This window comes from Tarenaya hassleriana, unplaced genomic scaffold, assembly GCF_000463585.1.
Source record: "Tarenaya hassleriana unplaced genomic scaffold, ASM46358v1 Cleome11, whole genome shotgun sequence".
NCBI classification, from domain to species: Eukaryota; Viridiplantae; Streptophyta; class Magnoliopsida; order Brassicales; family Cleomaceae; genus Tarenaya; species Tarenaya hassleriana.
In genome coordinates, this window is record NW_010961290.1 from 491,601 (window position 1) to 517,169 (window position 25,569).

The window sequence follows — 25,569 nt, forward strand, 5'->3', positions numbered from 1 at the left end:
CCTGCTCTGTCTGATTTACTCTTCACCCTGGAATGGGCATTGGATCGTCGCATCAACGATTCAGGAACCGCGATGGCACGGACCACGAATCATGAGATCTGAACGAAATACAAAAAAAGAAGGAACAAAAGTACCGAAATTCGCAACTTTTTTGTGGGGTTTTCGAAATTTTATGCTTTTTTTACGATTTTTCTTCTTAATCGGAGATCGAGAGGGCCACCGGAGAAGGTCGTCGCCGCCCTCAGTCTCCGTTGTCGTACTCGAGAAGGTTAAAAAAATCAAAATTGAAAAAGAAAATTGATCGTTAAAGCGCGATATTACGAACTTTATCCCTACCGGGTCAATTGTAAGTGTAACCCGCTTCGTTATCCGGGTCAAGCTTTACCCGCTTCGTTATCCGGGTCAAGCTTTACCCGCTTCGTTATCCGGACCCTTCAAATCAAACAGAGACTCCGTGGAACTCAAGTGAAAGATGAGAAAACGTGCCCGACATGAACGATGAAAGAAAAGGATTTGACTCTTACGTACCATAGCCAGAAGCCCTCCATTTCATTAATAATTGGTAACTCAATTCTAATATTTTCGGATACATTTTATATTTTCACATTTGTTTGGGTTAGATGTAATTCCATTTTTTAATGATATTTATTTTCTAAAAAATCTTCGAATATATTGTATTTGGAAAAATTATTAGGAATGATTCGATTTGGATACAATTCGATTTGGGGATGTCCGGTGAAACAAAATACGAAAAGTTGATTTCTTTTTTATGTTAATGTGAATATTTTCAATCATACGACGATATTTTCTGATCAATTAATTATAACAATTTATTTGATGAAAACGAAATAATTATGTGATATATAAATGTTCTTGGGTTCACATGATCACACTATGGTTTTACACGAATACCATTATTTCTGTATATGACCGTGAATTATTTTATTTGCAATGGACAGTGTGAAATCATATGCAAATGTGAAGCTACAAGGAATCCAGCCACCGTCGACAAATAAAATATTGACTCCAACATTATACGATCACTTGTATGAATACGTCTATAATTTATTTATTTATTGTTAAATGAATGTGTCTAAATTATTTTTATGTATGCATATTTTATATCATCAGAAATTTTGGGGGGGGGGAAAAAATAAAATGGATTGGACCACTTTTTCCCCAGATTTTCAAGGATGACAAAATATGTAGGTGAGCGTTAGTTTCAATGTATGGTCATGCCGACATGGAAAACGTGAATGTTACAGTGCCTTGTACACTTTGTCTTCTATGTAATTACCAATTAGGGCTCATCGACATCAACTGCATGCATCTAATAAATTATAAACGTCATTTTTTTTTCCCAAATAACTTTATTCTGTAATTTCGGTACACATATACCCTTTAAAAGACAACGCAAGTTTCAAAATTGTAAAATTAATATATTAAGTAAACTTTGATTTGTTTCCCAATACACTAACTAGGAATCTTTAAATGGAGAATTCGTTAGAGATTAAACAAATGGGAATCTTGTCCTTATTTTTTGGTTAACTTTCGATGCCAATTTTATATGTCAGATGAAGAGAATCTTGTGGATGCAGAATGAACCAATGGGAACACAGTGACCCAACGGGATCCGTGTCCACACGACACGTCTTCGGACAATTAATAGATACATACATATATATATATATATAGTAAGAGTATCGGTTAAGATATATTCCCATAAACTCCCAGATTCTTTCCCTTATTCGTCTTTTCCATTTTCCGATTCATTTTCCTTTACACTGCTGGGAGACGTATCTACTCTTATATATATATATATATATATATATATACACACACACGTATATATCGTTTTAATTAGAAGAAAACCAAGAAGATGGTGACGATGAAGAGTCGTGTTAATGCATCGCTCGTGTTCATTCTGATAGTAATATTCCCATGCGCTTCCGTCCTCTCTGCTTCCGCTGATTTCGATTTCTTCTACTTCGTCCAACAGGTATATTATATATATCATTCTTATGCATAATCCATCGAATTTTTATTTCGATAATCCATATTACTATACACAATTACATATATATATGTGTGTATATATATATATATACATGTAGTGGCCAGGGTCATACTGTGATACAAAGAAGAGCTGTTGCTACCCAACAACAGGGAAACCGGCTGCAGATTTCGGAATTCATGGGCTCTGGCCTAATTACGAGGATGGCACTTACCCCTCCAACTGTGACGACAACAGCCCTTTTGACAAGTCAACGGTCCGTCCGTACACTTTCTCCTTCTGTTGGCAACCAAACTGTATTTAACCGGTCGGTTTAATTTCGGTTTTCCCGGTTTACGTTCAGATCTCTGACCTAATCAGCAACATGAGGAAGTCGTGGCCTACGCTTGCGTGCCCGAGCGGAACAGGCGAAGCGTTTTGGGAACACGAGTGGGAGAAACACGGCACATGTTCCGAATCGGTCCTCGACCAGCACGATTACTTCAAAACCACTCTCGGCTTGAAGCAGCAAACCAACATCCTCCAAGCCTTGAAAACCGCCGGTACGTTCATCCGGTTCTCTCTCTTCCTCTTTGCAACATCGTACCACCCGATTCAATTTAACCGGTTTTTCGACCAATGATCTTGATTTTGTTTCGTTTTTCTTTTGGGTTAGGGATAAATCCGGATGGAGGGTCGTACAGTTTGGAGAGTATCAAAGATGCGATCAAAGAGGGAACGGGATTCGATCCATGGATAGAGTGCAATACCGATGAATCGGGGAACACTCAACTGTACCAAGTCTACTTGTGCGTAGACCGGTCTGGTTCGAAATTGATCGAGTGCCCGGTTAAGCCTCGTGGCCGCAAATGTGGATCCGAGATCGAATTTCCTTCGTTCTAATTATCATCATTTAATTATTGTAAGAAAAGACACCATTCGACTTTATTTCTTCGCTGCAAATAATCAATTGAACCGAGCGATCTGGTTCGAGTACAATTATATGCGTGGCTTTTTGTTTCGCAATATTTTAATTTTTCGGTCGCCAATTAAAATATACCACGGTTAATACATTATCATTTTTAAAAAATAATTATGAGAAGTTATATTGAAAGTTGGTATAATAATTTGTGAAAATGCAGGCAGATCTCGAGAGGCGAAGACACTTAATAAATTATACAGCGACGTGTATAATTACGGAGTGATATTATAATACAGGTTTAATTAAGTGAAATTATACGTACAGCAACGCGTACGTAATAAAGAATACAGCAGTGGTTGTACTGTAATTTTCATTTGTTTATATTTATTTTCTAGTATTATATTGCCAACTAAGATAATAAACGTCCGTTGATTTCTATGCACTATTGTTGTTTATTATTATAAAAGAAAAGAAAGAAATCGTAATTTGGGCTTATTTTTCCAACTGCTATAGAAAAGTTCCAAACCTTGACTAATTATTTTTTATATATTTGATATTAATTAAAATGAATTTCAGGCAAAACGCAGCCCAACCCACATGTCCACGTTGAAGACACGTTCATCGTAATCTAATAACTATAATGGGATAAGATCGAAGATTAACATCGGAGGTTTTGCGCCAACCGATGATTAATTATATCATCAGAATTCTTTTTAAAATCCTTTTATTTACATCTTGTAAGCTGTAATATTAATTTTAAGGAAAAGTAACCAGCAAGGCAATTAATTAAGGCCGGTGGAGAAGTCTATGAAATTAAACAATACGATAAGAAAAATTAATTAAGAGCATATGCTGTTTAGTACGGACGTAGATTCCGTCGGCTTGATGGATCGAAGTTTTTGTTTGCGTATAAATACGAAGCTCGAGAAAATGCCATGAATACAACGAACAGGAAAAAAAAAAAACGATGAGGACAGGCATCATCTTCAAGCTTGTGATGTTGCAGAGCCTTGCAGTTTCATGCTTAGGGCAAGACTTTGACTTCTTCTACTTTGTTCTTCAGGTATCCTCCCTACAAAACTCCCATGTGTATATATATATATATGCATGTCTATATATACAAAAGCACGTAAATGAATTAGTACGTACGTAGATGCATGGATCATGTGAATATATGATGGGAATGAATAAAATGGGATTGAGTAGTGGCCAGGAGCATACTGCGACTCGAGGCAGAGCTGTTGCTATCCAAAGACAGGGAAGCCCTCGTCCGATTTCAGCATCCATGGTCTTTGGCCTAACTACAACGACGGCTCCTATCCCTCCAACTGCGATCCCGACAGCCAATTCCATAAATCCGAGGTACGTATTTTTTTATCTGACAAGGGCTGTTCCTTTTGATCCAAACTCTATGCATATGATCACGAAGATAAACATATCTATGTATACGTATTATGAAAATGATGTGCGTGTGGGGGGCAGGTTGAGGATCTGTTAAACAAAATGGCGGAGAAATGGCCGTCGCTGGCATGTCCGAGCAGCGACGGAGTCAGATTCTGGGAACACGAATGGGTCAAACACGGGACCTGTTCTGAATCTGAACTGGACCAACATGACTACTTCGACGCTGCCCTTAAACTCAAAGACAAAGCCAACCTCCTCCAATTCCTCAAGTCCGCAGGTACTCTCCACACACACACATATATACATATTCTTGAGTTTATGTAGACGAGCATATATATTCAAACATTGCCATGCATGCATACGTATATATACAGCACAGGCGCTGATGAATATTACATATGGACCATTTTTCCCTCTCTGTGTGTAGGAATAAATCCGGATGACGGGTTTTACAGTCTAAAAGAGATCAAGAATGCGATAGAAGAAGGGACTGGATTCAGTCCAGGGATCGAATGCAACAAGGATCCGTCACGCAACTCGCAGCTTTACCAGATCTATCTGTGCGTCGATACATCAGCCACAACCTTTATAGAGTGTCCGATTCTACCGCAAGGAAGATGCGCTCCCGAGATTCAGTTCCCCAAGTTCTAGATGTTGTCTTATGTTCTGTTTTTGTCTTCCCTCTGTTATGTTTGTGAAAAATGTCGTCAAATGCAATTTAAAAAAGAAAATGGGCGTTTACAACGTGACGATGGAAGAATAAAATAAACGAGAAAGCCCGAAATATCATCGAATAAAAATATGATAAAAGGACAAACAATCGAATAAGCAGACGCTGACAGTGAAGCTTGAAATCTAACGCGTGTCAGAAAGTGAAATCGAAAGTCCCAGATGTTTCTAGTCCCACGACCTTTCTCTTCTTCCCCATTTCTTGAAATTGGAATCTCTTCTTCGTTGCCTGTATTTATATCTCGAAGCCTTATGCTGTTAGCTCGTGGTCCACTTTCCCTTCTCCTTCAAACTTCTTCGTCGCCGTCAACAAATCCTCTGATTTTCCCGAGAAAGTTCGATTCTATAAGCTTTTTGCGTGATCCTACAATGTCTTCGGAGACGGATTCCTCTGAGATCTCGTCTATGTTCGAGAGCCTCCTACGCCAAGAAGGTGGTTTCTCTCTCTTCTTGTCCTTCATGTTAGGGTTGACCCGAGAACCCGACCCGACAGGAGACAGGACGGTCCTGATCGACCCCTCCACACGAACCGTGCTCATTGTAAGGTCGCAGTCAAGTCTGGACGCGTTCCTAAACGGCGTCGTTCGGGGGAAACGGGGGAGACTGCCGGCGTTGAAATCGGCGGTGGAGGGAATGCCACGTGTCGAGATCAAGGGGAAGGAGGAGGGTAGTTGCGCGGTATGTCTGGAGGAGTGGTCGGCAGGTGACGTGGCGGCGGAGATGCCGTGTAAGCACAGGTTTCATTCCAAGTGTGTGGAAGAGTGGTTGGGTATTCATGGGACGTGTCCTGTCTGTAGATATGAGATGCCTGTGGAAGAAAAAGAAGAAACTGATAAGAAGTTCGAGATTTTGTTTAGAATCGCCATTAATGGCGGCGGAAGAAGAATCCGTGAAGGAGAAGAACGAGACGCTGGAGGTGAAACTGATTCAGAGCCAACTACAGGAACAGAGGTTGTTTAGTTCGGAGAAAAAAAATCGGCTCTTTTTTAATTTATTTTTGTGGTTTTTTTTAGCTTTGCAGATTGTAAATTGGGTATCTTTTCCTTTAATATTCCTCGGAAAGTTTAATGAAATCCCATATTTTGGACTGATCAATCTGATTTCATTTTGATATGAGACATGAATGCAAAAACACGAAATGACAAATTTGCCCTTACTCTTGCTCCGCGTGAGGAGAGGGGGGTAAAATCGTAACTGCGAGCCTATACAGGTCAGGTGGTCTTAAACGACGCCGTCGGGATGTGGCAACGGTCAGGTGAGGTGAAACGACGTCGTGGGGGGTGTTGTTCGTCGTCCGTTGGATCCCTATTCTCCAGCGACTTTATCAGAAGAGCAGAGCATATGCTGTTTACATGATTGAATATATATATATATATATATATATGTACGTGATTACACTTATATATGTATAATGTATAGTCTAATCCTTCGTCTCCAAGTGAAAATCATTAGCAAATCCGTGGAATCAGAGCGGTTTTTGAGGAGAGAGTCTTCTCTGTCTCTCTCTCCGCCTCTGGTTTGTTTCTTCGATTCCTGCTTCGCCTTGATCTTTTTAAGACCCTCTCTCATGGTCAGCATCAGCTGGGCGTTTGAATTTCTTCTTTGGGTAAGTTTCCCTTTTTTCCGTTATCGAACACACAGATCGATTCTCTGGACACGATGAGGGTTTTTGATTTCTGGGTTACGCATTAGAGAGGTGGATTTTATCTGGATTCCTGAAAGTTTCTGCGATTCCTTGTTCTTCTTGTCCGTGTCTTTGTCTGCTGAAAAGGTTACAACTTTTGTGTTCATTCTGTTGTAGTCTTATCTGTTTGAAAACATCGACAATGTAGCTATATATCTGAAGGATTTAAAAGATTGCAGCTTTTGTTCTTCATTCTTTGAAATGTTGTGTTTTTCACTCGAGGGTTGTTTTATTTGATAACCCAATGAGGTATAAATGTTTGATTCGTAATCTAGGTGTGAATTCCATTCGCTTCAATTCTGCTTCTTTAGCTTGTGAATTTTGGAAATGCATGGAAAGCTTCAGTCAGGCCTATCAATTTCCTCAAGAACAAAAAAGAAATGATATTGTGTTTGCTTGCTAAATCTGCAGGATGGGAAGGGTGAAACTGAAGATAAAGAAGTTAGAGAACACGAATGGACGCCAAGCTACATTCGCCAAGCGGAAACATGGGATCATGAAAAAGGCTAATGAGCTCTCCATTCTCTGCGACATCCACGTTGCTCTTCTCATGTTCTCTCCCTCCGGAAAACCTTCCCTATGCTGCGGTAGACACAGGTCTGAACACATAATCATTCTGGGGTTTACCAAAGCATTTGAGCTATGAGATTCATGGGTCATTTGTTGTTCTTTCAGTACCATTGAAGAGGTGATTGCAAAGTTTGCTCAAGTAACGCCACAGGAGAGAACAAAGAGGTTGGTTTTATATTCTTCCTTACATACGAAAGAGGTGGGTAACTGATTTTCTTCTCTCTCATCGTTTACATTTGAAACAGGAAGTTGGAGAGCCTTGAAGTAAGTTGGTTCTGAGACAGATCTTTGTCATGATCTCAACCTGTTCTCTATCTTGTCCCTGATTCATGTTTTTTTTCTCAATGAGAGTTCAGGCGTTGAAGAAAACATTCAAGAAGTTGGATCATGATGTTAATATACGTGAATTCATTGCCTCCGGGTGAGTAGCAAACAATCCATAAACAAAATAACATCATTTGCAGCTTCATTGAGCCATTTGTCTTTGAACTTAATCTCTCATCTCTCTCGTCTTCTTGTCTTTGGGTTTTCTGGTTTCAGCAATCCGACAGTAGAGGTATTCACTCAAAAACGTTCAACCGTCTTATGCTACTAATTCATCTCCTTCACTTTCCATAGCCTTAAGCTCTGTAAACTGCATTTTAGGACCTGAGTCATCAAGCAAGGGCTCTTCAAGCTCGGCTTTCTGAGACGCACAGGAGAATAAGGTGACAAATCTGAAGATTGCTCTGTTTCTTTGTTCCTTGCCATATAGGTTGTGTCCCTTGTTCGCTCTGTACTTATTACCTGTATCATTTTCTCAAGCTATTGGTCCGAACCCGAGAAGATAAACAGCATTGAACATCTTGGGCAGCTAGAAATTTCGATCAGGCAATCCCTTGACCAACTCCGCGCCCATAAGGTATCCATCCCTCTATTACATGTTATCATTTCACACCGTGTGCCCGAATGAAGGAGATTTACACTTCTTTTTTGTTGCCAGCAAAATCTACTGCAGATGGAAAACTCTGGCCTTGTCAAAGATTGGTCAAACTGCTTGGTAATTTTCTCATGGCTGTTTCTTATGTTCCCGTTGGGGCAAGACGTTATCCTGAATCGACTCTTATGTCTAGATACAAGACGGGATTCAGATTCCACTTGATCAACAGCTCCAGTCTCTGTCCTGGATTGCTAACAACAGCAGCAGCAACATTGTCACTGAGGAACTGAATTTGATCCCCCAGAGGTTAGTGGATTTCCTCGAAACCGTTTCTTGAATTGGTAATCGTTTCTTGATCAAAATGATCCGAGTGTCTCTTACATATAATCCATCTTCCCTCTAGGGACATTGAATGCTCCGCGAGTTCTTCATTCGGGAGCTACTCGGGCTACTTTGGAACAGGAAAAAGCCCAGAGATTTCGATTTCTGGGCAAGAAACAAGCTTTATTGATGAACTGACCGGTACTGCACAACTGAGGCCGCTGGCAAACACGCAGCAATTTGCTTACATTCCTTACAACCCGAATTTGCCAAACGATGTAAAGCACCAACCTTTGCCTCCGGGTTTGAACTTACCGATGAATCAGCAGACGACGGATTATCATATGAATGATCTCTTTGAATCGCCTGGTTCTTCCCAAGCTAGGTTTGGTTCTAGCAGCAGCTCCATGCCTTGTTCTGTTGCCATGTTCGATGACTTCTTCTTTTCACAGGTAAAGTGACTTTTGTATTCTTCACTTTAAAACACCCATCAAAACGTTACTCTAAATTGCTGCCTGAATCTCTGAACATACATTCCCAAGATCGAAAATTTCTGATTTCTGATAAGATCAATTCAAATGGGTACCAAAGATTTGGCATTTTTCTGAAATTATATCCACAGCTGATGCAACCGAACTGAGAGATGCCACGGGAAAGCAAGGAGCTCGCTGAAGAGCAGAGCAAGAAGAAGACTTGCTTCCTTTCCGACACCGTGACTTTGGAGAGTCAAGAGACAGAATCTATTGATAGGTTCCATGAACAACCGACGATGAATCTGGCAGTGTAAAGCCAAGATCAGTAACTAAGAAAAATAGCGTGTTCTATTATAGAGATGCTTAACATTATGATACATATATAGTCGGATGGACTGGGATTTTGATTAATATGTGTTCCCATTTTCCGGTGATTCATTTAGCGTCTCGAAGGCAGTCACTGACGCCATGGCAGCCAAGGATGAGACCTCTCTCCCTCTCTCTCCCTCCCTTCCCCCCGTATCATTATTATATTTAGATAAAAAAAAAATTACATTTTTTTATTCATCCTTCCAAGTAAACGAATAACGTCTATTTATATTATGTATAGACGCATCTTTACACTTATTTGTATGTGTACATTCCTATTGTTACAAAGGGAATATAAATGAAATTTGCTATTTTCAATAACTGAACATGATTTCAATTTTCACCAAAAAAAATCTCTCTTGTTCGTTAACAGAGAACCAGTCATTCGGTTGCTTTTATTATACTTTTAAATATTCATTTTTTAATGTTTTTATATCATTAAAAAAAAAGAGTGAAAAAATTATTGATGTCTTGTAGTACTTTAGTTTAAATATATGTTGTTTAGCGTTTAAAGTTTGGTGTTTTTTTATTTTTATTAAATTATTACTTCAATCATATTCGATAAAATAATATATTGATTCGAACACGTTGTTTTAGAAACTTTTATTAATTGTCAAAGGGAAAAAAAATTAAATATTAAAATATGCTTTAAGAAAATTTCAAATGTAAAAATAAATAGTAAAAAGAAAATAATTTAGTTGTTATACTCGAGTATGGTTAAAAAATACAATCAATGTTTATTATTGAATTAAGGGAAACCCCTGAGGGGTAATGAAGCGAGTAGAAAAACAACAAGTTCAGAGCATGACAGATTTTTGTTTGTATAATTTGTCTACTTAAGAAAATGATTAAACACCTTAAAATTATATGAGGCATCTAATCATAATTAGCTGGCAGATGATTACGACACTGCCCTTTTTTCAAGATTACAGCAAATTATTTAAATCGCTCTCATAATCATCTATCGAATTTAATTATATATATTTGATTTTTGGAATTTTTTTGTTACTGTTTTCTTGCGGTGCTTAATGTTAGTATTATGACTTTTATCCACCGGGTTATTGAATTAGACACCTACCCCGTCAGATTAATTCCATTTTCTTCTTTTTTTTTTTTTAGGTAAAAGTCATCCTAAGATCATCAGTCCATTAATTAAAAGTGATAATATAGCGAAAACAAAATTAAGATTTTTTTATTATTTTATCCAACAACTGGATTTCTTATTAGTTACTATGAATGACTAATTTAAACTTAATACAGATTTTGTTTTGCAAAAACTAATGCAGATTAGATAATTAATATTTTTTTAAGAAAGGATATATTCCTTCTCTGATTGGTATTCTCTACACAAATTCTCTATTTTTCAAAAAGCGCAACCAATACAATTATGACACGTAAGCGCCGAAATTTACGGCGCTTCACATGGCGATGCTTCAGAAAGATTCGCAGACGTACGGTGCGTGTTGTTCACCATCCTACGGTCTGAACTTAAGCAGAGAGATCGGACGGTGGAATATCATCTTAAACTGATGGATCCTCTGCATGGACGACACGTGTACGCAATATAACACCGTTGATGTGGACGGGTACAAAGACAAAAGAAAGCGCGTTTCTGTTGCACGTGGCTCAAGACAGTGACGTGTCGGTAGTTGACCCTTTCAAACATATAGCCCAAAAACGCACCGTCTCGACTTTTCCCTCCCAACCTCGTAAATATTACTATATTTTATCTAAGCGAATAATATTTTAGTTTATATTTAATTCGTTATATGCGTATTATTCCCGAGGTCGGGTTTTTTTTTTGTTGCTATGTTTACAAAATAAAGGAAATTTATTGGAAGTATGTGAGATGGGACATAACATTTGTGCAAATGATGCAAAAAAATTTAGTATGTGACGTCGAGTTCGAATTTGAAATTTAGAAAGAAATGTATATTTTAAATTATATAACTATCGAGATTAATCTTGGTATTAATTTAGGAAAAAATATTTGACAAAGCGACTGCGTCTTCTTCTTCTTCTTCTTCTTGGAGTGTTTTGTCTGATTGGTCAGTGAAGCAAATGTCATCTCTCTCTGCTTTTCTCTGTCCTTGAATTTTTGTCTTCAACGCTGTGGAATATGGAGTACAGCCTTTTGCTTTTCTCATAAACATCATGATTGAATATATATATATATATATATATATATGTACGTGATTACACTTATATATGTATAATGTATAGTCTAATCCTTCGTCTCCAAGTGAAAATCATTAGCAAATCCGTGGAATCATGTTTTCAATCTGGAAATAAGTAAAATTTTGCTACAAGCGATGTAATTATTGTGATGAGAATGTTAGTGTACCATGTCGGTATACTTGTTTTGTACTAGTTTTCACCTTCACACACACTGAAATTTTTTACTGCACATGTTAAAATGGTAAAACACAACAGCTGTAAAAATAACATGACTCCAAGTGAAGGGTATTATCTTCAAGATTTAGTACAACATAAGATTCTGTTTCAGATTCTGTCAAGAGAGCGGTGCTTCAACACATGTAACCGTACTCGAAAGCCAAACAAAACAACTGACATTACCAAACAACACCCTTACAAACGTCTCTCACATACCCGACAGGGACAAAAACGTCAAATAACAACCAAGCATGACTATTTCACTATTATAGCGGGTGGTAAATTTCCACCTCTGCCCCACCCTTTCCATCGCTACTGCCTGCTTACCACAGTACAATTTTTTTTTACCCATAGTCCAAAATGGCAAATCAGCTCTAATAAAACAAAGCCCTTTTCACCATGTTGCCCCTCCCCACACAGAAGAGTTCTTGGAGTGCTAAAAGGCTCCCAAAAAACCCAAATGCCTTATAGCCCTCTTTCTCCTCCTCTTCATCAAACCCTCGTTACACACAAAACCCTAAATTACTAATACTATATATATATATATATAATTATACTCTTCTCAACAGGACAGGATATCAATGGAACTGAAGGCCGGTGAAGGTCTGGCCGAAGGACCAACCAGCGGGCGCCACGTTGTTGGAGACGACGGTCCGGCCATCACCGGCGGTGACCTTAAAGGAGAGGGCTTGGCCATCGAGGAGGTTGTTGCTCTGCCAGTTCTGCCCCCAGTTCCTTGACATGGACTGCCAATTTGTTCTTGAGCCTTTCACCGACACTGCGTGGACGTCACCTGCACCTCCGACGTTGGTGATGAGGACGAGGTTGAAGTATGAGTGACCGTTAATTGTGAACCTTATGCCACCCTTTCTCCGGCATGGAACCCTGCACGAGAAAACCAATCGTCTTAATTGTCAAGAACACAAAAATTCAACAAGAGAGAATTCAATGAAGTTGACATTTTTTCCACTTGAGCAGTAATTTAATGTGGTGTGCTGAAAGGTCTAACGAGAATTCTGTGCTGAGGAACAATGGCATTGAACATTGCTTTCTCATTTCAGAAAAGTTGAAGTCTTTTTCTACCTACAATACAGAGAATCCATAAAACCTCTCTTCTACTTGAGAGGTGCTCTGGAGATGCAAGAACTTAGACTTGGTTAGTACCCATTTGATAAATAGATGAACTAATTGTTGACGAGAAGCATACCTTCTGTAGGAAACAGGGACAATGCCAGCCTTGTACTGAGCAATGCGCTGAAAGATAGGCTGAGAGAGGTCAAAGTGGTGAAGAGGAGGGTTGCACCACCCACCGGCATTGTTGGGCAATGCGTTGTTCGGAGGGCAGAAATTGGTGGCTGTGATGACAATGGAGCCAGGCATACACCACTTGCCATCGCTCTCGCACCGCAGCTCGAAGCACGCACCACAGCTCAGTCCGTTGTTGAACAAAGCCGTGCTTAAGGCCGCTGTGTTGGTCCCATAGCCCTGGCTGTAGAGATTTCCATACCCACATGCCCCACCTGCGGGATGAAAGTGACGATTTTTCATGATGCCCACGATATTTGGGAGAAATGGGTGTCTGAATTTGTAAATTTCCATATTACCCACGAAATTTCAGTAAAGTGGGTGGAAGTCTTTAAGTCAATGCAGAATTATGTTGTTCAGGGTCTCGGTCATTTGTCAAACATGTCGCAGAATTACGAAGTCTCTCAGGCATTTTGACGAACATGTGGAAAAGTTTCCTTTTTTTCAACAGTGAAATGCCATGATGCAAAAGAGAGTCAATATGGAAGTCGCAGTCCAACTGGGGGATATTGTTTCAAAACAAGCAATTATGCAAAAGCACTCAACTTTTCGATTAAAATGTCCGTTAATGTATAAGAGAGACAAAGAATCCCGCATACCCATTGTTCCTGAAGCATCATTTCCGCCATAGAAGGTGGCATGAGCGTTGATCCACCCTCCGTCGTAGCCATGAACAGAGCACACAACTGCAGAGAAGCCCAACAGCAAAAACCCCAAAAGACCCATCCTTTTCCTGTCACATTCAAACACGGTAACCATTAGACAACTACACAATACTGGCAAGCGAAACATGAGTTACAAAAACCAAAAAGGGAATTTGGTTTGAGAAGAGTGTGAGAGACTGATGATTACATGGACATTCCCCCGTGCGCTCGATGAAAAAAAAAAAAGAGCAGGGCTTTGAAGATAGAAAGAAATGTAGAGTTAAGAGAGAGAGAGAGAGAGAGAGAGAGAGAGAGAGAGAGAGAGGCTGTTGGTTTTGTTGGGAGTGAGGGGAAGAGGGTTCATGCCATGGGGGATTTTATAGAAAGTTTCAGTCTCATTTACTCCTTTTTTCACCTTCCTTCTAGGGTTTTTTTAACCTAAATCCATGCCCCCCAAAAAAGAATCTTTTTAAAAAATAAAAATAAATTGTTCAGCTCCTTCCAAATTCAAATTTCTTAAGCTTGTATAATTATTACAACTTTACCATTACCACTATAAACAACAACGTATGTTTCGGATGTTCAATACTAGAGATTGCACTGTCCTTTGACCATGTAAATCTCTAAAGTTCGAGTCTTTTCACAATGGGTGTTCTTCTTCTACGTTTATTTTTAAAATACATTTAAGATTTCTTGGTAAAATGTTTATAATTTTTAACTTCAATATTTCGAAAATAATATATACAAGTGTGTCTGAGAGAGAGAGAGAGAGAGAGAGAGAGAGAGAGAGAGAGAGAGAGAGAGAGCACATGTGGGCGTTGGCAGGCGGTTTTGATGGTTAGAAATTTGGAAGCGTGTGGCTTCTTCTGCAGCTTTCTTTTTCAGTATCTAAATGGGCCATCCCCTTCCCTTTATTTCATTTATTTTTTCTAATTTCTATTTCTTGGATGAATTAATCTAATGATCCTTTTCCATTAAAATAATTAAATTTGATGGTCACTAAATATTTATTTTTTTCTCATGTCTGCAAGTGCACTTGTGCACCCGTTTCTATTGATCACCCTATGAAGAAAAAGGAAAACAAAACGAAAACCTCTGCGTTATTAACTTATTATCCGATTCAAGATTGTCTAAAAATAAAAAAAAAATATATATGATAGCATATATGATGGTAATAAATTGTTTGGAACAGAACCCACGTACATAGTACTCGTGTAATACTTGTGAGCTTATGTGTGTGTATGTTTAAATTTAATGCATATGATATATACATATACATATATATATATATCATGCACATGGAAATTCTATGAAATTACATACTATATATATATATATATATAATATTGCGACCGTATCTTTTCCGAAGTTGTTTGATATGTCGCAATTCACGAGATTGTGATTTGGTGTTTGGCATCAAACTACAGGACCGTGATTTTGGGGCAATCAGGTGTTTAATAATATTTTATGTACACTAATAATATAAATACATTTTCTTTTGTCTATATGTGCAAAAGAATTACTGTGGATCAAACAGTTGAATAATTTCCATTTATAAGTTGCTTAAATATTAAACATGGGGTCTCTCCATATTTTGTTACTAAAAAGTAAAAGAATAAAATGAATTACTAAATTAATAAACAGATGAATACAGATGGTAAAGGCATGATAATGCGTTCTGAAGATATAAAAAAGATTATCTCCATCACTTGGTATTTATTATTAATCCAATTTAAAATTTATAAAAATAAATAGATATAAAAAATAATAAAATTAAAAAAAAAAAAGAGGGCATGGCATAAGGACGTGTGCCACCACAGGAATCAAAGCGCCAAGGTGGTCAAAACCATTTTACTTCGTCTCCTCAAAAGCAGTGAAAGTTCTGCTGTCTCCTATTTAATAATCTCTCGTTCATTTATTATTTGTTATTATATAATAATAATAATAATAATAATGAATTTTCAATTATTCACTCTTCTTATTCTTTAGACCGAAATCAATTTAAGTATAGCTTAAACCTAACACTTGATGGTTTGTATATTATAAACTAATCTTACGTTATCATTATTGCATTAAAGCTATGATTTATTTTTGAAATGGTTAAATAAAGTAACGACTGCTACTAACCGCTTAACTACTTCCAAACACCTTTTCACAGGTTGCCCGAAAACTGTTAGATCTCATCTCAGCCGTTGATCGTAGGAATTTGACGGCTGTGATTGTTCTGCTCAAGCACCAGAACGAGAATCGGATTCGGCCTCTGCCTCTCTGCTGTTTAAAGTCGAAGGTCAAACTGGTGTTGAGAATGTGCAAATTTACGAAATTGCCATTAACTTTTTATCATTTGCCGGTAATATTTAACTTGGGTATTATTAGTTTCCAACGCTAAATTATTTTACTCCCTCTACTCTATTATATGCTGTAGATAATATTTTTTATTATTTAATAGATATCGTTTTAAATTTTTTAGATGATTTTTTTAAAAAAAATCCCAAATTTATGCTCAATTAAAAATATCTAATTTCAACAAATTATTAATTAGAAAATATATTTTTTATATATAATGATATTTTAGTAGAAATATTAAAAAAGGATATATAAGTTTTTTTATATTTGTTTAAAAGTTGGGGAAAAATAAAACGATGTTTATTAATAAATGGAGGGAGTAAGTAAAGATTAAGGTTTTGCTGAAGGCTCAATTGAAAACAAAATAATTTTAAACTAAATCAATCTTTAAGAAGAAATCAAATAACCTGCGATCGAAATCTCGCACAAGTAGTTGATGCATTTATTATGAGTAGTTTTAAAGTTATACTATTTAATTATTAAAACTTACAGAAACATAAGGAGAAAAATCAAATATGGAATAATCGATTTAATTTAAGTGTCAGATTATCAAATATAGAATAGCTTCAAGTTATATAAAAGTTGCTAAGTAATTAAATCCCTTTGATGTTTAACTTGGAAGGTTAGAGTAATCGAATTAAGGGCCATTGTTAATCATGATTAAGCACATGATGACCACTTCTGTTTCACTTCACGTGAAAAGCTAGGGGGGGACAAAAGAGGACCATGTTAACGGCCGAAAACATTTATCATAATTTATTAATTTATCACTTACATATTTTAATCATCCATATATGAATTTATATAATTAATTTGATAAATATTATTTGTGTGATTGCTGTACATGAATTAATTCTCCGCATAAATTTTTTCGTTGCATTTCCTATGCAGATTTAATTAATTGCTCCTTCAGTTTCTAAAAAAATATCGTTTTAGATTTTTTCAGTATTATAAAATAATATAAAAATTCTTTTATATCCCTATTAAATTACATTCTCATTAATTTTTTATTGAAATTAATTTTTTTAAATAAGGATAGAATTATAAATTTTCTTGTAAAATCATCGAAGAAAAATCTAAAACGACATTTAATTAATAATAAAAAATATTTTGATAAATATATGATATGTTCACTTTGTTCAAACTCTTAATAAATACGTAAGAAACTCTGCGAGTTATTCAAACCTCACTTAATAACTCATTAAATTCGGTATCTAACCTAATTTCATTTGTCAATTCAGAAGAGCAGTGTCTATAAAATCATTTACATGTTTTAAATTTTTCGATTTTTGACGGTAGAAGATGTAATGGACTATAAAATTCTAAATCATCATCACATGCTTTTGTCCCTCATCCATGCATACATAGATTTCGTGTGTAATATATGCATGCACATACATACGCTAATGAATGTGTATGTGTATGTGTATGTGCATGTCATGTAGATATATATAGGGGACAGAGTTCGTATCACGTAAGATTCGGCGAGGCTAAAAGGTCGTATTAAGATATGATTAATCAAACCAACGCCTCATCTGATTGGACCTTTTCCCATTTATTTCCTCAATTCAATTTGCATCACTTAAAATATTATTTCGTTTACGAAGCCTTGGAATATATATATATATATATACGTTTTTTGTTAGTTTAATATTCAAATCCGAAAATGATGCGGCAACCGACATAATATATATATAGAATGTATAAATTGTTATTTTTGTACTGAATTTGATGAGGGTTTTATATAATTTCGGATTGTAATCATTAGTTCATTCATCCACCTATATTCTAATACATTCTGTAATTTCAGCAAAATTCTTCTGGGGCCATTGGAAAGGTCAAACGGGCAGTGAAACAAATACCAAAAATCAGAAACTCTACCATGTTAATGTTACAGAGCTTTCTTCTTCTTCTTCTTCTCGAGTTGCTTTTTGAGGTTAACAATGATCTTATCCTGCGCCTCCACTTGGAAATCCTTTTGCTTTAGATTCTTCTTCAGCTCTTCTATTTCCTTCAAGAGCTCCTCCTCCCTAGCCTTGTCGTCTGCACACTTATCACCATTACAATGGTGAATATCTGTCTTCTGTTTCTTACAATCCTTGGGGTTCTCGTCCGGAATACTTCTCTTCTTGCCTGGGATTTCTCCTCCGGAATCATCTTGTCCCATTTTACGGACATACCAACTGGCTTCTGATCCAGAATTTAGTCTAAAAGTAACCAGCTTTTGCGGCAAACCCGACGAGTCCTGGAATCAGATGTGGGAGGTTATTTCTTCACACTGCTAAACTGTAATTTCAGACCTTTTGACTCCTAAACCAGGAAAAGCTAATTAATTACCTTTTCAAGATTTCCTTCAAGGTTTTCAAATGCCTGGTTGGCTTCTTTTGAAGCCTTGAAAACAGCGGCCGCACTGTAGAAACCTCCCGGTTTTTTTGATGGCTGCCGAAAATTTACAAACATAAACCCCACATGTTAAAAAAAGAAAACCAAGAAAATGCTGCACCAGGTCTTGTCCAGAATCCTACACACAAAAGGTGGAAGATTTCCCCACCTTAACGTCAAGCGTAAAATCCCCAGAAAATACCGCACTCAACTCTTCAGAGGGCACATCATGAGGGATCCTGTGCAGAAAGAGCCTTGCCATCTCAGTTTCCAACATCTGCAATAGGTAGGGATGTCTTTTAGAAAATATGCATTCAATTTCTTTTTTCCAAATTGAAATGGGTTATCCCTTACATCTTTAGTCATCGAAACCGTAGTGTCCACTCCTTTCTCTATTACTGCAAGAACAAGCTTCATTGCAGCAGCTGCGTCCTGTATGCAATCATGTGCAGCCCCGTCCTTCCGGACTTCATAACCCAATGCAGACTAAAAAGAACAAAGCACAGAAGATATTAGATAAGTGGTATTATAACATATCAAGAACATGATATAAATGTGAAATTCCTCTCTGGTTTCCCTAGAGCAGAGAGCCATCAAAGACTTGCCTTGCACAGATTATTCAGCGAAGGTCTTCGACGCTTATATCCATTGGAAAACTTGAATATAAGTGAAGTATCAATTACTCTGGCATGATCTATCTTCATCGCTGGGATTCAAAGATGTGCAAGAATAATTAACTTCAATAACAATCTGTCACATACACAAACAAGTATAACTTTCTTTTTTCTTACCTTTCAGATCATTGTTCAAACTGTGACCTACCAAGATAGTATCCCTAGAGAGAAACCTCCGCATTTTTTTCTGCGAAATTCAGAGGATAACATATAGACTGAAACCTTGCCACTGAAAAAAAGGCCCCAATGGGACGACCAAAATAAAGACGCCAAACGTAAAAGCATGATACCTGTATATCTACCATGGATAAGGTAGCTTTTTCAATATCTGCAGCAGTGACCCCAGTAATATCAGTCCTATAATCAGTAACTGGTTTGTTCGGGTTCACAAATTTATCAAGTATAACCTGAATCACAAAAATCACAAGTAACACAATTGATTTGTGGGATCATCAGGAAAGAGAAACAAGTAAAAAGCTAAAAAGGTGCTGACACAGAATAAAGGATGAGATGTGTAAACAATACATTTAATTCACGGTCCACGACACCAACTCGAACAACAGCTTCGGTGCCATCTTCACAAAGAACCATCTCACAATCGACCGCTATCATTTTAGTACATTTCATCACCTTTGACTTCTTCTTTCTGAGCTTGATCACAAGCCAATCCTGTTTCACATTCCCAAAAGTTGAACAATTACACAAGCAAGAAACGGACATTCCTTTCAGAAATAACTTAAATATTCAACAGAAAGTAAAATCTGGTCGATCAAGGGACACTATACCTCAGTATGAGATGGGAACCCGTAGTCAAATGAATAATCGGGATGCTCTAGAGTCATTCTTACAAGCCTCTGTACTGCCAACATCATAGTTACAACATATTACTACACTACCAGCATGAGAACAATAGCTGCTCTCTCTAGTCTCTATCTGAACAAAATCTCAAGTCTCAACACTAGGGGTGGCCATTTCGGTTATTAACCGAATAACTGAGCCGAACCGAACCGAATAAGACATAACCGTATCCGAACCGAATCCGACATCAAAACCGAACGGTTATGATTTACTTAAACCCAAAAAACCGAAACCGAAACCGAACCGAATAAAAAATAACCGAAAAAACCGAGAGAATAACCGACATTTTCTTTGGAAAATTGAACTTTTTACCAAAACCGAACCGAACCCGAACCGAAAAATAACCGAACCGAACCGAACCGGAATTTCTATAAAAACCGAATGGTTATAGTTTTTCTATAACCGAAATAACCGAACCCGAATATAACCGAACCGAACACGAACCGAAACCCGAATTGGCCACCCCTACTCAACACCAGGTTCTACCTTAGCTTCGAACAGATTACTTTCCATGCTCAAATTTACTGTTTACATCATCAACTTATGTTTTTCTATATCCGTAAATGTCCGCACCTGCTCAGGAGTCTCTTTATCTAGAGATTCCTGCTTGAACTTTTCTATCAGATCATTGTTTGCGTCACGTTGCAGAACCCAGGCGAGATACTGAGAGTAGAAAAACAAAATAAATGACAGCCACTTTAATAAACCTTACAATTACAAGCTGAGAAATTAACACATACCTGCAAATCTTCTTTCTTCTTAAAGGTCATCAGAAAAGCTACCATATCATCCTTGGACCTTTTCGATGGATCGCTTAAGCTCGAACCAAACTTCTTGTCATAAACATTGAGAAATTCCTTCCATCCGCCATTCTCGCCCTGCAAACCTCGCTTCTGAACTATCTTCAACAGGGTTTGCAGCACCTTACCGAAAATTTTCGAACGTCAAATACAAAATCCAAAGACGCAGAAAACGGATTGCCAATCCAGAAATCACAAAGTTTTTCCAAAAAAAAAGGGGCTCAAACAGATAGAAACACGTACTCTTCTCTCCGCGGTCGCTAGTTTCTGCTCCATTAGCAAGTTCCGGCGGCAGTAAACGGAGAATTGCAATATCGATTTTATCTGCTAAGTCGATCCAAATCACAGTCAGAGAAACACCTAAATAATATCTAGTTTTTAAAACACATATGAACAAAAGATTCAAGAAAAAGTTTTGTTGAACAATTAAAACACATAGGGCAGCTATCTAGCAACTATAGATTCAAGAAAAAGTTTCAACTTTTCACCAGAAATTTCAGTAGCAAAGTAACTTGCTGAAAACAAAATGGCTCAGACATTGTCAATTTGTTAGTCCCGCTACTGAGATATCTCAATTGAGTCCACACAAAGAAATTGAGGATGGTAAAAAAAAAAATACTCTAATGATACATATAAATCCCAATTGAATCTTATTAGGAATGGTACAACCACACGAAGAACTCACAGAGACAGAGAACTAACCCATCACCCATGGACACTATCGAACATGAACTCAAAGAAGTAACCCATCACACATGTATTCAGACTATCGAACCAACCCATCACCCATGAACACTATCGAACACGAAACAAAGGAGAAACTCACAGAAGAGGAAGTTTCGGTGTCGCGGAACAGGGAGTGCGATTCCGAAAGCTGGGGAGAGAAGACAGAGGAGATTGAAGGAGACAACGCAGGGTCGAGTCGGGTAAGGAAGAGAGAGGATACCGGTGGTTCACGACCGAGGCTGGAGCAAAATCACAGACAATCGACGAAGGAAACAACGCAGGATCGAGGCAAAACAGGCGAAGAAGGAGGCTGGAGGCGAGGTACGGTCGGGCTCGAGGCAAGGCAGGGTCGAGGCTGGAGAAAAATCACAGACAGGCGACGAAGGAGAAAACGCAGGATCGAGCTCGCGGCGAAGGAGGCTGAAGGCGAGTCAGGGTCAAGCTCGAGCAAAATCACCGCGGCGACACAGAAGACGACGAAACAGTCGACGACAGGAGGCAAGGCAGGCAGAGGAGGTAGACAGAGAGCGAGGAGAGTTAGGCGTCAGTGTCGTCGACTGGGAAGGGGTTTTTTACCCAAACAACCCACTTCGGTCGCATCTATTTCACCTGTGCACCACCAAAAACATAACACATTTTTTTTCCTGTAAAAAGACGAAATTACCCTTAATGAATCACGATATTTATCCATTCAAAAACAACTTCGTTATTACGACTTCGTAATTAAGTCTAAATATAGTTACAATTGATTCTTAAAAAGGTGGTAAAAAAATTATCTGCCTTATTTTAGTTGTATATCAGTTATATGTTAGTCGTAATAAAGTCGCAAAAAATAAAACGAAAAGGGTATTTCGGACTTTTCCACCCGAAAAGTGGGTTAAAATTGAAAAATTTTTTTTTTTTTTTTTTGGTGGTGTACACTGAAATAGATGTGAATGAAGTGGGTTATTTGGGAGATTTTCCCACTGGGAAGTGGAGGAGGACGGGAAAAAAACCCTAAATTTTTATGTCCATCGGTTTAATCGGGTAACCGAAACCGGGTATTTGCCCGGGGACATTGTTGGTTAATGCTGTGATTTATAGGTCCAAACAGTAAGAAGAGAACACTAAAACTGTGATATTCGTCACTACGGTTACTCTTTGCCTAACATAAAAAGACTACTCCCACCCCCACGGTCTACGTGATAACCCCATTCATAAATCAGGTTTGGTTTACAAGGTTTTCCAATGCAAACCGGTAAAAAGATAACCGGGTCCAAGATCAAACCAAACCGAATGGGAAAGAAAGACTCGTGAGTTTTACACAGATTCTCATATCTAAGAAGTGAAGCTAAAAGATGAAGTGATACAATCAAAAGCTCTAATAAATTTGCTTGCAACAAGATGAAACCTGAGTAAACAAAAGAATCACAAACTAAACAAGGACTTGGAATCCTTTCACAAGGCACAAAAACCATATACACTACACAGCCTGAATGATCTTCCAAGACAGAACAGGGTCAAGGTTTTTGGTTGAGTTACTACAAATCAGCTGTAAGCCAAGTGAATTAACCTTACTAGATGATGGCTCTGCTACCACAAGGCTTTTTCTTTGCCTCTCGACCGCCCGAGTGAGAGTTGATCTGTCAGTTTCTCGGTCATATATGAACTGCTTTTCTTGAGTTTTCCCGGAAAATCCTTGCTTGAATTCCCCTTCAAGGTGAGGTTTTTCTTAACGCGGTTCCTGTTGAGAAGCATCATGGTGCTTCTTGGAGGCACGTTCAGAGCGCTTTCGACACAGTCACCCACCTGGGCACAGCCCCACGGCCTTGTAGATGGCCCATCTTCTCGGAAAGGTTTGAGCTTTGGGAAATTGTTTCGTACTCGGGAGAGAGGAGAGTTCTCTCCTTCCCGTTTCGTGCATACTGGACAAGGTGGGTCATTCCTCTGGGTCTTTGGTGTTGTCTGATCCAGACATTCTGCGTGAAAGACGTGGCAGCATGGTAGCACTCCTGTGACAGGCATGTCTCCACTTCTTATGATCCGATGAGAACCCCAAGGTGATCTCTGTGAGAGGAACCTGTCACACAATCCGCATTTAAAAGTTTTTGACACTGTTGACGGTGGTAGAGTTGAATTTTCCGACTCAATTAGCTCGGAAACATCCACCGTATCGATGCTACTGCTGGCGCTGCTCCAACTGCAGGCATCTGCAGAGTCAGATGCTTCTCTAACAGTCTCAGAAGGAAACATCAAAGGGTGGACGGGTTTGGACAAGAAAAAACGCCGGCTTGAGATGTTGCGGTGGGATGACGTGTGTGCCCTTGCAGTAGATTCAGAGTCACCACTGTCAGAAAACGATGAAAATGAACCCCCGATATCCGCATTTCTCGATGTTCCCTGTAAAAGTGGAAATATATATGATTGCAGCAAATTTCCGATAAATAAGTTACTTTTGTTTACGATGGCAACATGATTACCTCTACTGTAGGAGTAAAAGGGACTTTTCTGAGAATATGATCTGCCCAAAGACAGGAGTTAGTTAGAATTTGCTCCCAATCAGAACCAAACTAAAATTAAGTTCTTAGAGTGGTAAAGCTCAATAACGTATAATGCAATGTTAAACACAAACCTCCCCTTCTCAAGCTTTCACAACTGTTAGCATTGACATCTCGTAAAGATGGAGGAGTAAATTGAGGACACTGAGAAAGGTCAGAAGGACTGCTTAAAAACACCCCACCACCATCGGATACAGTGTAGCGGTGACCAAGAAGAAAACTACCACTTCTCGCCCAGTTATGACTGTTTGATGATGCAGATGAGTCATAAAACCTGATACCATCATTAACCCCATTGGAGTCCCATCTTGAAGGGGGAGGGGAGAAACTTGTATTAGTCCTCCAATACGGTTCATGTGGGCCAACAGAGCAGTCCCTGCTTTCAGCATTTGATTCATGTGGCCTTGCAGCCACGCAACAGAGTGAACCCATATTTTCTAGAGCAGCCCTCTAGACAAATCTCGCAATATCCTCGGGTTGAAACAGATAGGGGAAAGTTCAACTTTTGAGAGATTAAAGTGTATCACACTGAAAAAAGTTGCAATGAGCAAACTAGCTCACCCAACCACCCAATTCAACAAATTTTGAGACCAAATTTCGAAACTTTGTAACAGCTCACCGATTAAAATGCATAGAAAAAGTTTAGAGTCTGGGATCTGCTATGTGTCTATTGGCCTCAACCTAGCATTTCCCGGCAATCGGAAAAACCAACGCAACCTATCACTTCTCTGCTGGACTCAGAATCGCAAAACCTAAAATAGAAAGCAAAGAATCAGGAAGATTACCATCAGAATGTGTTAAAACTGTTCATTGAACTCCATTGTCAAAAGCATAAAGAGAATTTGGGCATAACAAAAAAGTATTATCTCAGTTTCATCCTACGACCAACAAGATGTAGCCACAAAATTAAAAATCAATTCTTCAAAATTACCCAGAAGCAGAAAACGCAGCAATCAAATACGGAGAACACGAAAGCAAACGATCTCGTAAGTTCGTAACAGAACTTCTCATGGCATCGCAGAATCATTCCGGAGACGGAATTGAAAAGATCGATCGTGAATCCCAAAGAACTGTTCAGAAGAGCATAGTAGAGTTCTTGCGGAAGAGTGGAAGGGCTTACAGATACGAAACAACGGGAAGAGACAACAGTTGTCGGAAGAAAAGGTATCCCCCTTGGCGGTTTCCTGCCGAGAGAATCGATCGAGAACCCTAATTTCTCGAGGGGGAGGGAGTCTACCTCATCAGACAGTTTCCGCCCAAATCACTTGCTGTATTTATTTAATTCGCATTAATTATAAACAATGGAAATAAAATTCCTTAAACGGTAACTAAAATATTCCAACTGTTGATAGAAGAGTAACAAATATTAAATAGTCAAATCATAAATTAAGATAGTCCATATATGGAATGGAATTAATATTAATATATTATGGTTGTTAGTTAGGAATGATTATCACTGTGGTTGGGCGTGACCAATTTATTAATAAATCGATATCTAGGTTTCATGTAAAGATTGGTG

General features: G+C 38.2%; 8 protein-coding genes across 12 annotated transcripts in view; 4 read left to right on the top strand and 4 right to left on the bottom strand.

The window, feature by feature from the left end:
* Positions 1-290, bottom strand: part of LOC104805162 (probable apyrase 6) — a 3,971-nt gene extending 3,681 nt beyond the window's left edge. The window contains exon 1 of one of the 2 annotated variants that reach the window (XM_010529606.2): positions 6-290. In XM_010529606.2, the coding sequence (XP_010527908.1) occupies positions 6-53 (48 nt within the window). In that variant the 5' untranslated portion in view covers positions 54-290. The other variant, XM_010529605.2, reaches the window with a different exon arrangement.
* Positions 291-1,732: 1,442 nt separating this feature from the next.
* LOC104805163 (ribonuclease 1) lies at positions 1,733-3,296 on the top strand. 2 transcript variants are annotated; one of them, XM_010529608.2, is made up of 5 exons: positions 1,733-1,999; positions 2,115-2,270; positions 2,358-2,556; positions 2,670-2,915; positions 3,136-3,296. In XM_010529608.2, the coding sequence occupies exons 1-4, from the start codon at positions 1,880-1,882 to the stop codon at positions 2,894-2,896; spliced, it is 702 nt and encodes a 233-aa protein (XP_010527910.1). In that variant the 5' UTR covers positions 1,733-1,879; the 3' UTR covers positions 2,897-2,915; positions 3,136-3,296. The 2 variants fall into 2 exon arrangements, with proteins under 2 accessions (XP_010527910.1, XP_010527909.1); XM_010529607.2 differs by lacking the exon at positions 3,136-3,296 and having other exon boundaries at positions 2,670-3,029.
* Positions 3,297-3,502: 206 nt separating this feature from the next.
* On the top strand, positions 3,503-5,067 carry LOC104805164 (ribonuclease 3-like). Its single transcript, XM_010529609.2, has 4 exons — positions 3,503-3,978; positions 4,122-4,277; positions 4,398-4,596; positions 4,747-5,067. Exons 1-4 carry the CDS (start codon positions 3,883-3,885, stop codon positions 4,968-4,970), a joined length of 675 nt encoding a protein of 224 aa, XP_010527911.1. The 5' UTR covers positions 3,503-3,882; the 3' UTR covers positions 4,971-5,067.
* Positions 5,068-5,107: 40 nt separating this feature from the next.
* LOC104805165 (E3 ubiquitin-protein ligase RING1-like) lies at positions 5,108-6,143 on the top strand. Its single transcript, XM_010529610.2, has one exon. The coding sequence runs from the start codon at positions 5,211-5,213 to the stop codon at positions 6,006-6,008; it is 798 nt and encodes a 265-aa protein (XP_010527912.2). The 5' UTR covers positions 5,108-5,210; the 3' UTR covers positions 6,009-6,143.
* A 378-nt stretch (positions 6,144-6,521) lies between these two features.
* LOC104805166 (agamous-like MADS-box protein AGL30) lies at positions 6,522-9,453 on the top strand. Its single transcript, XM_019201587.1, has 12 exons — positions 6,522-6,654; positions 7,144-7,329; positions 7,408-7,467; positions 7,548-7,566; positions 7,659-7,723; positions 7,843-7,858; positions 7,948-8,009; positions 8,107-8,203; positions 8,285-8,341; positions 8,415-8,527; positions 8,625-8,994; positions 9,165-9,453. Exons 2-12 carry the CDS (start codon positions 7,145-7,147, stop codon positions 9,180-9,182), a joined length of 1,062 nt encoding a protein of 353 aa, XP_019057132.1. The 5' UTR covers positions 6,522-6,654; position 7,144; the 3' UTR covers positions 9,183-9,453.
* A 2,475-nt stretch (positions 9,454-11,928) lies between these two features.
* LOC104805167 (expansin-A15) lies at positions 11,929-14,052 on the bottom strand. Its single transcript, XM_010529613.2, has 4 exons — positions 13,936-14,052; positions 13,683-13,816; positions 12,986-13,298; positions 11,929-12,663 (listed from the first exon to the last, which is right to left on the bottom strand). Exons 1-4 carry the CDS (start codon positions 13,941-13,943, stop codon positions 12,357-12,359), a joined length of 762 nt encoding a protein of 253 aa, XP_010527915.1. The 5' UTR covers positions 13,944-14,052; the 3' UTR covers positions 11,929-12,356.
* A 3,744-nt stretch (positions 14,053-17,796) lies between these two features.
* On the bottom strand, positions 17,797-22,088 carry LOC104805170 (small RNA degrading nuclease 1-like). Of its 2 annotated transcripts, none has more exons than XM_010529617.1 (13): positions 21,614-22,088; positions 21,031-21,111; positions 20,728-20,910; positions 20,561-20,650; positions 19,915-19,983; positions 19,655-19,798; positions 19,420-19,536; positions 19,247-19,316; positions 19,061-19,161; positions 18,810-18,941; positions 18,625-18,732; positions 18,411-18,512; positions 17,797-18,318 (listed from the first exon to the last, which is right to left on the bottom strand). In XM_010529617.1, the coding sequence occupies exons 2-13, from the start codon at positions 21,061-21,063 to the stop codon at positions 17,965-17,967; spliced, it is 1,503 nt and encodes a 500-aa protein (XP_010527919.1). In that variant the 5' UTR covers positions 21,064-21,111; positions 21,614-22,088; the 3' UTR covers positions 17,797-17,964. The 2 variants fall into 2 exon arrangements, with proteins under 2 accessions (XP_010527919.1, XP_010527920.1); XM_010529618.1 differs by having other exon boundaries at positions 21,031-21,114.
* A 768-nt stretch (positions 22,089-22,856) lies between these two features.
* Positions 22,857-25,563, bottom strand: LOC104805168. 2 transcript variants are annotated; one of them, XM_010529616.1, is made up of 5 exons: positions 25,171-25,563; positions 24,670-24,802; positions 24,125-24,578; positions 23,973-24,013; positions 22,857-23,892 (listed from the first exon to the last, which is right to left on the bottom strand). In XM_010529616.1, exons 3-5 carry the CDS (start codon positions 24,480-24,482, stop codon positions 23,086-23,088), a joined length of 1,206 nt encoding a protein of 401 aa, XP_010527918.1. In that variant the 5' UTR covers positions 24,483-24,578; positions 24,670-24,802; positions 25,171-25,563; the 3' UTR covers positions 22,857-23,085. The 2 variants fall into 2 exon arrangements, with proteins under 2 accessions (XP_010527918.1, XP_010527917.1); XM_010529615.1 differs by having other exon boundaries at positions 24,125-24,802; positions 24,982-25,563.
* Positions 25,564-25,569: the final 6 nt, after the last annotated feature.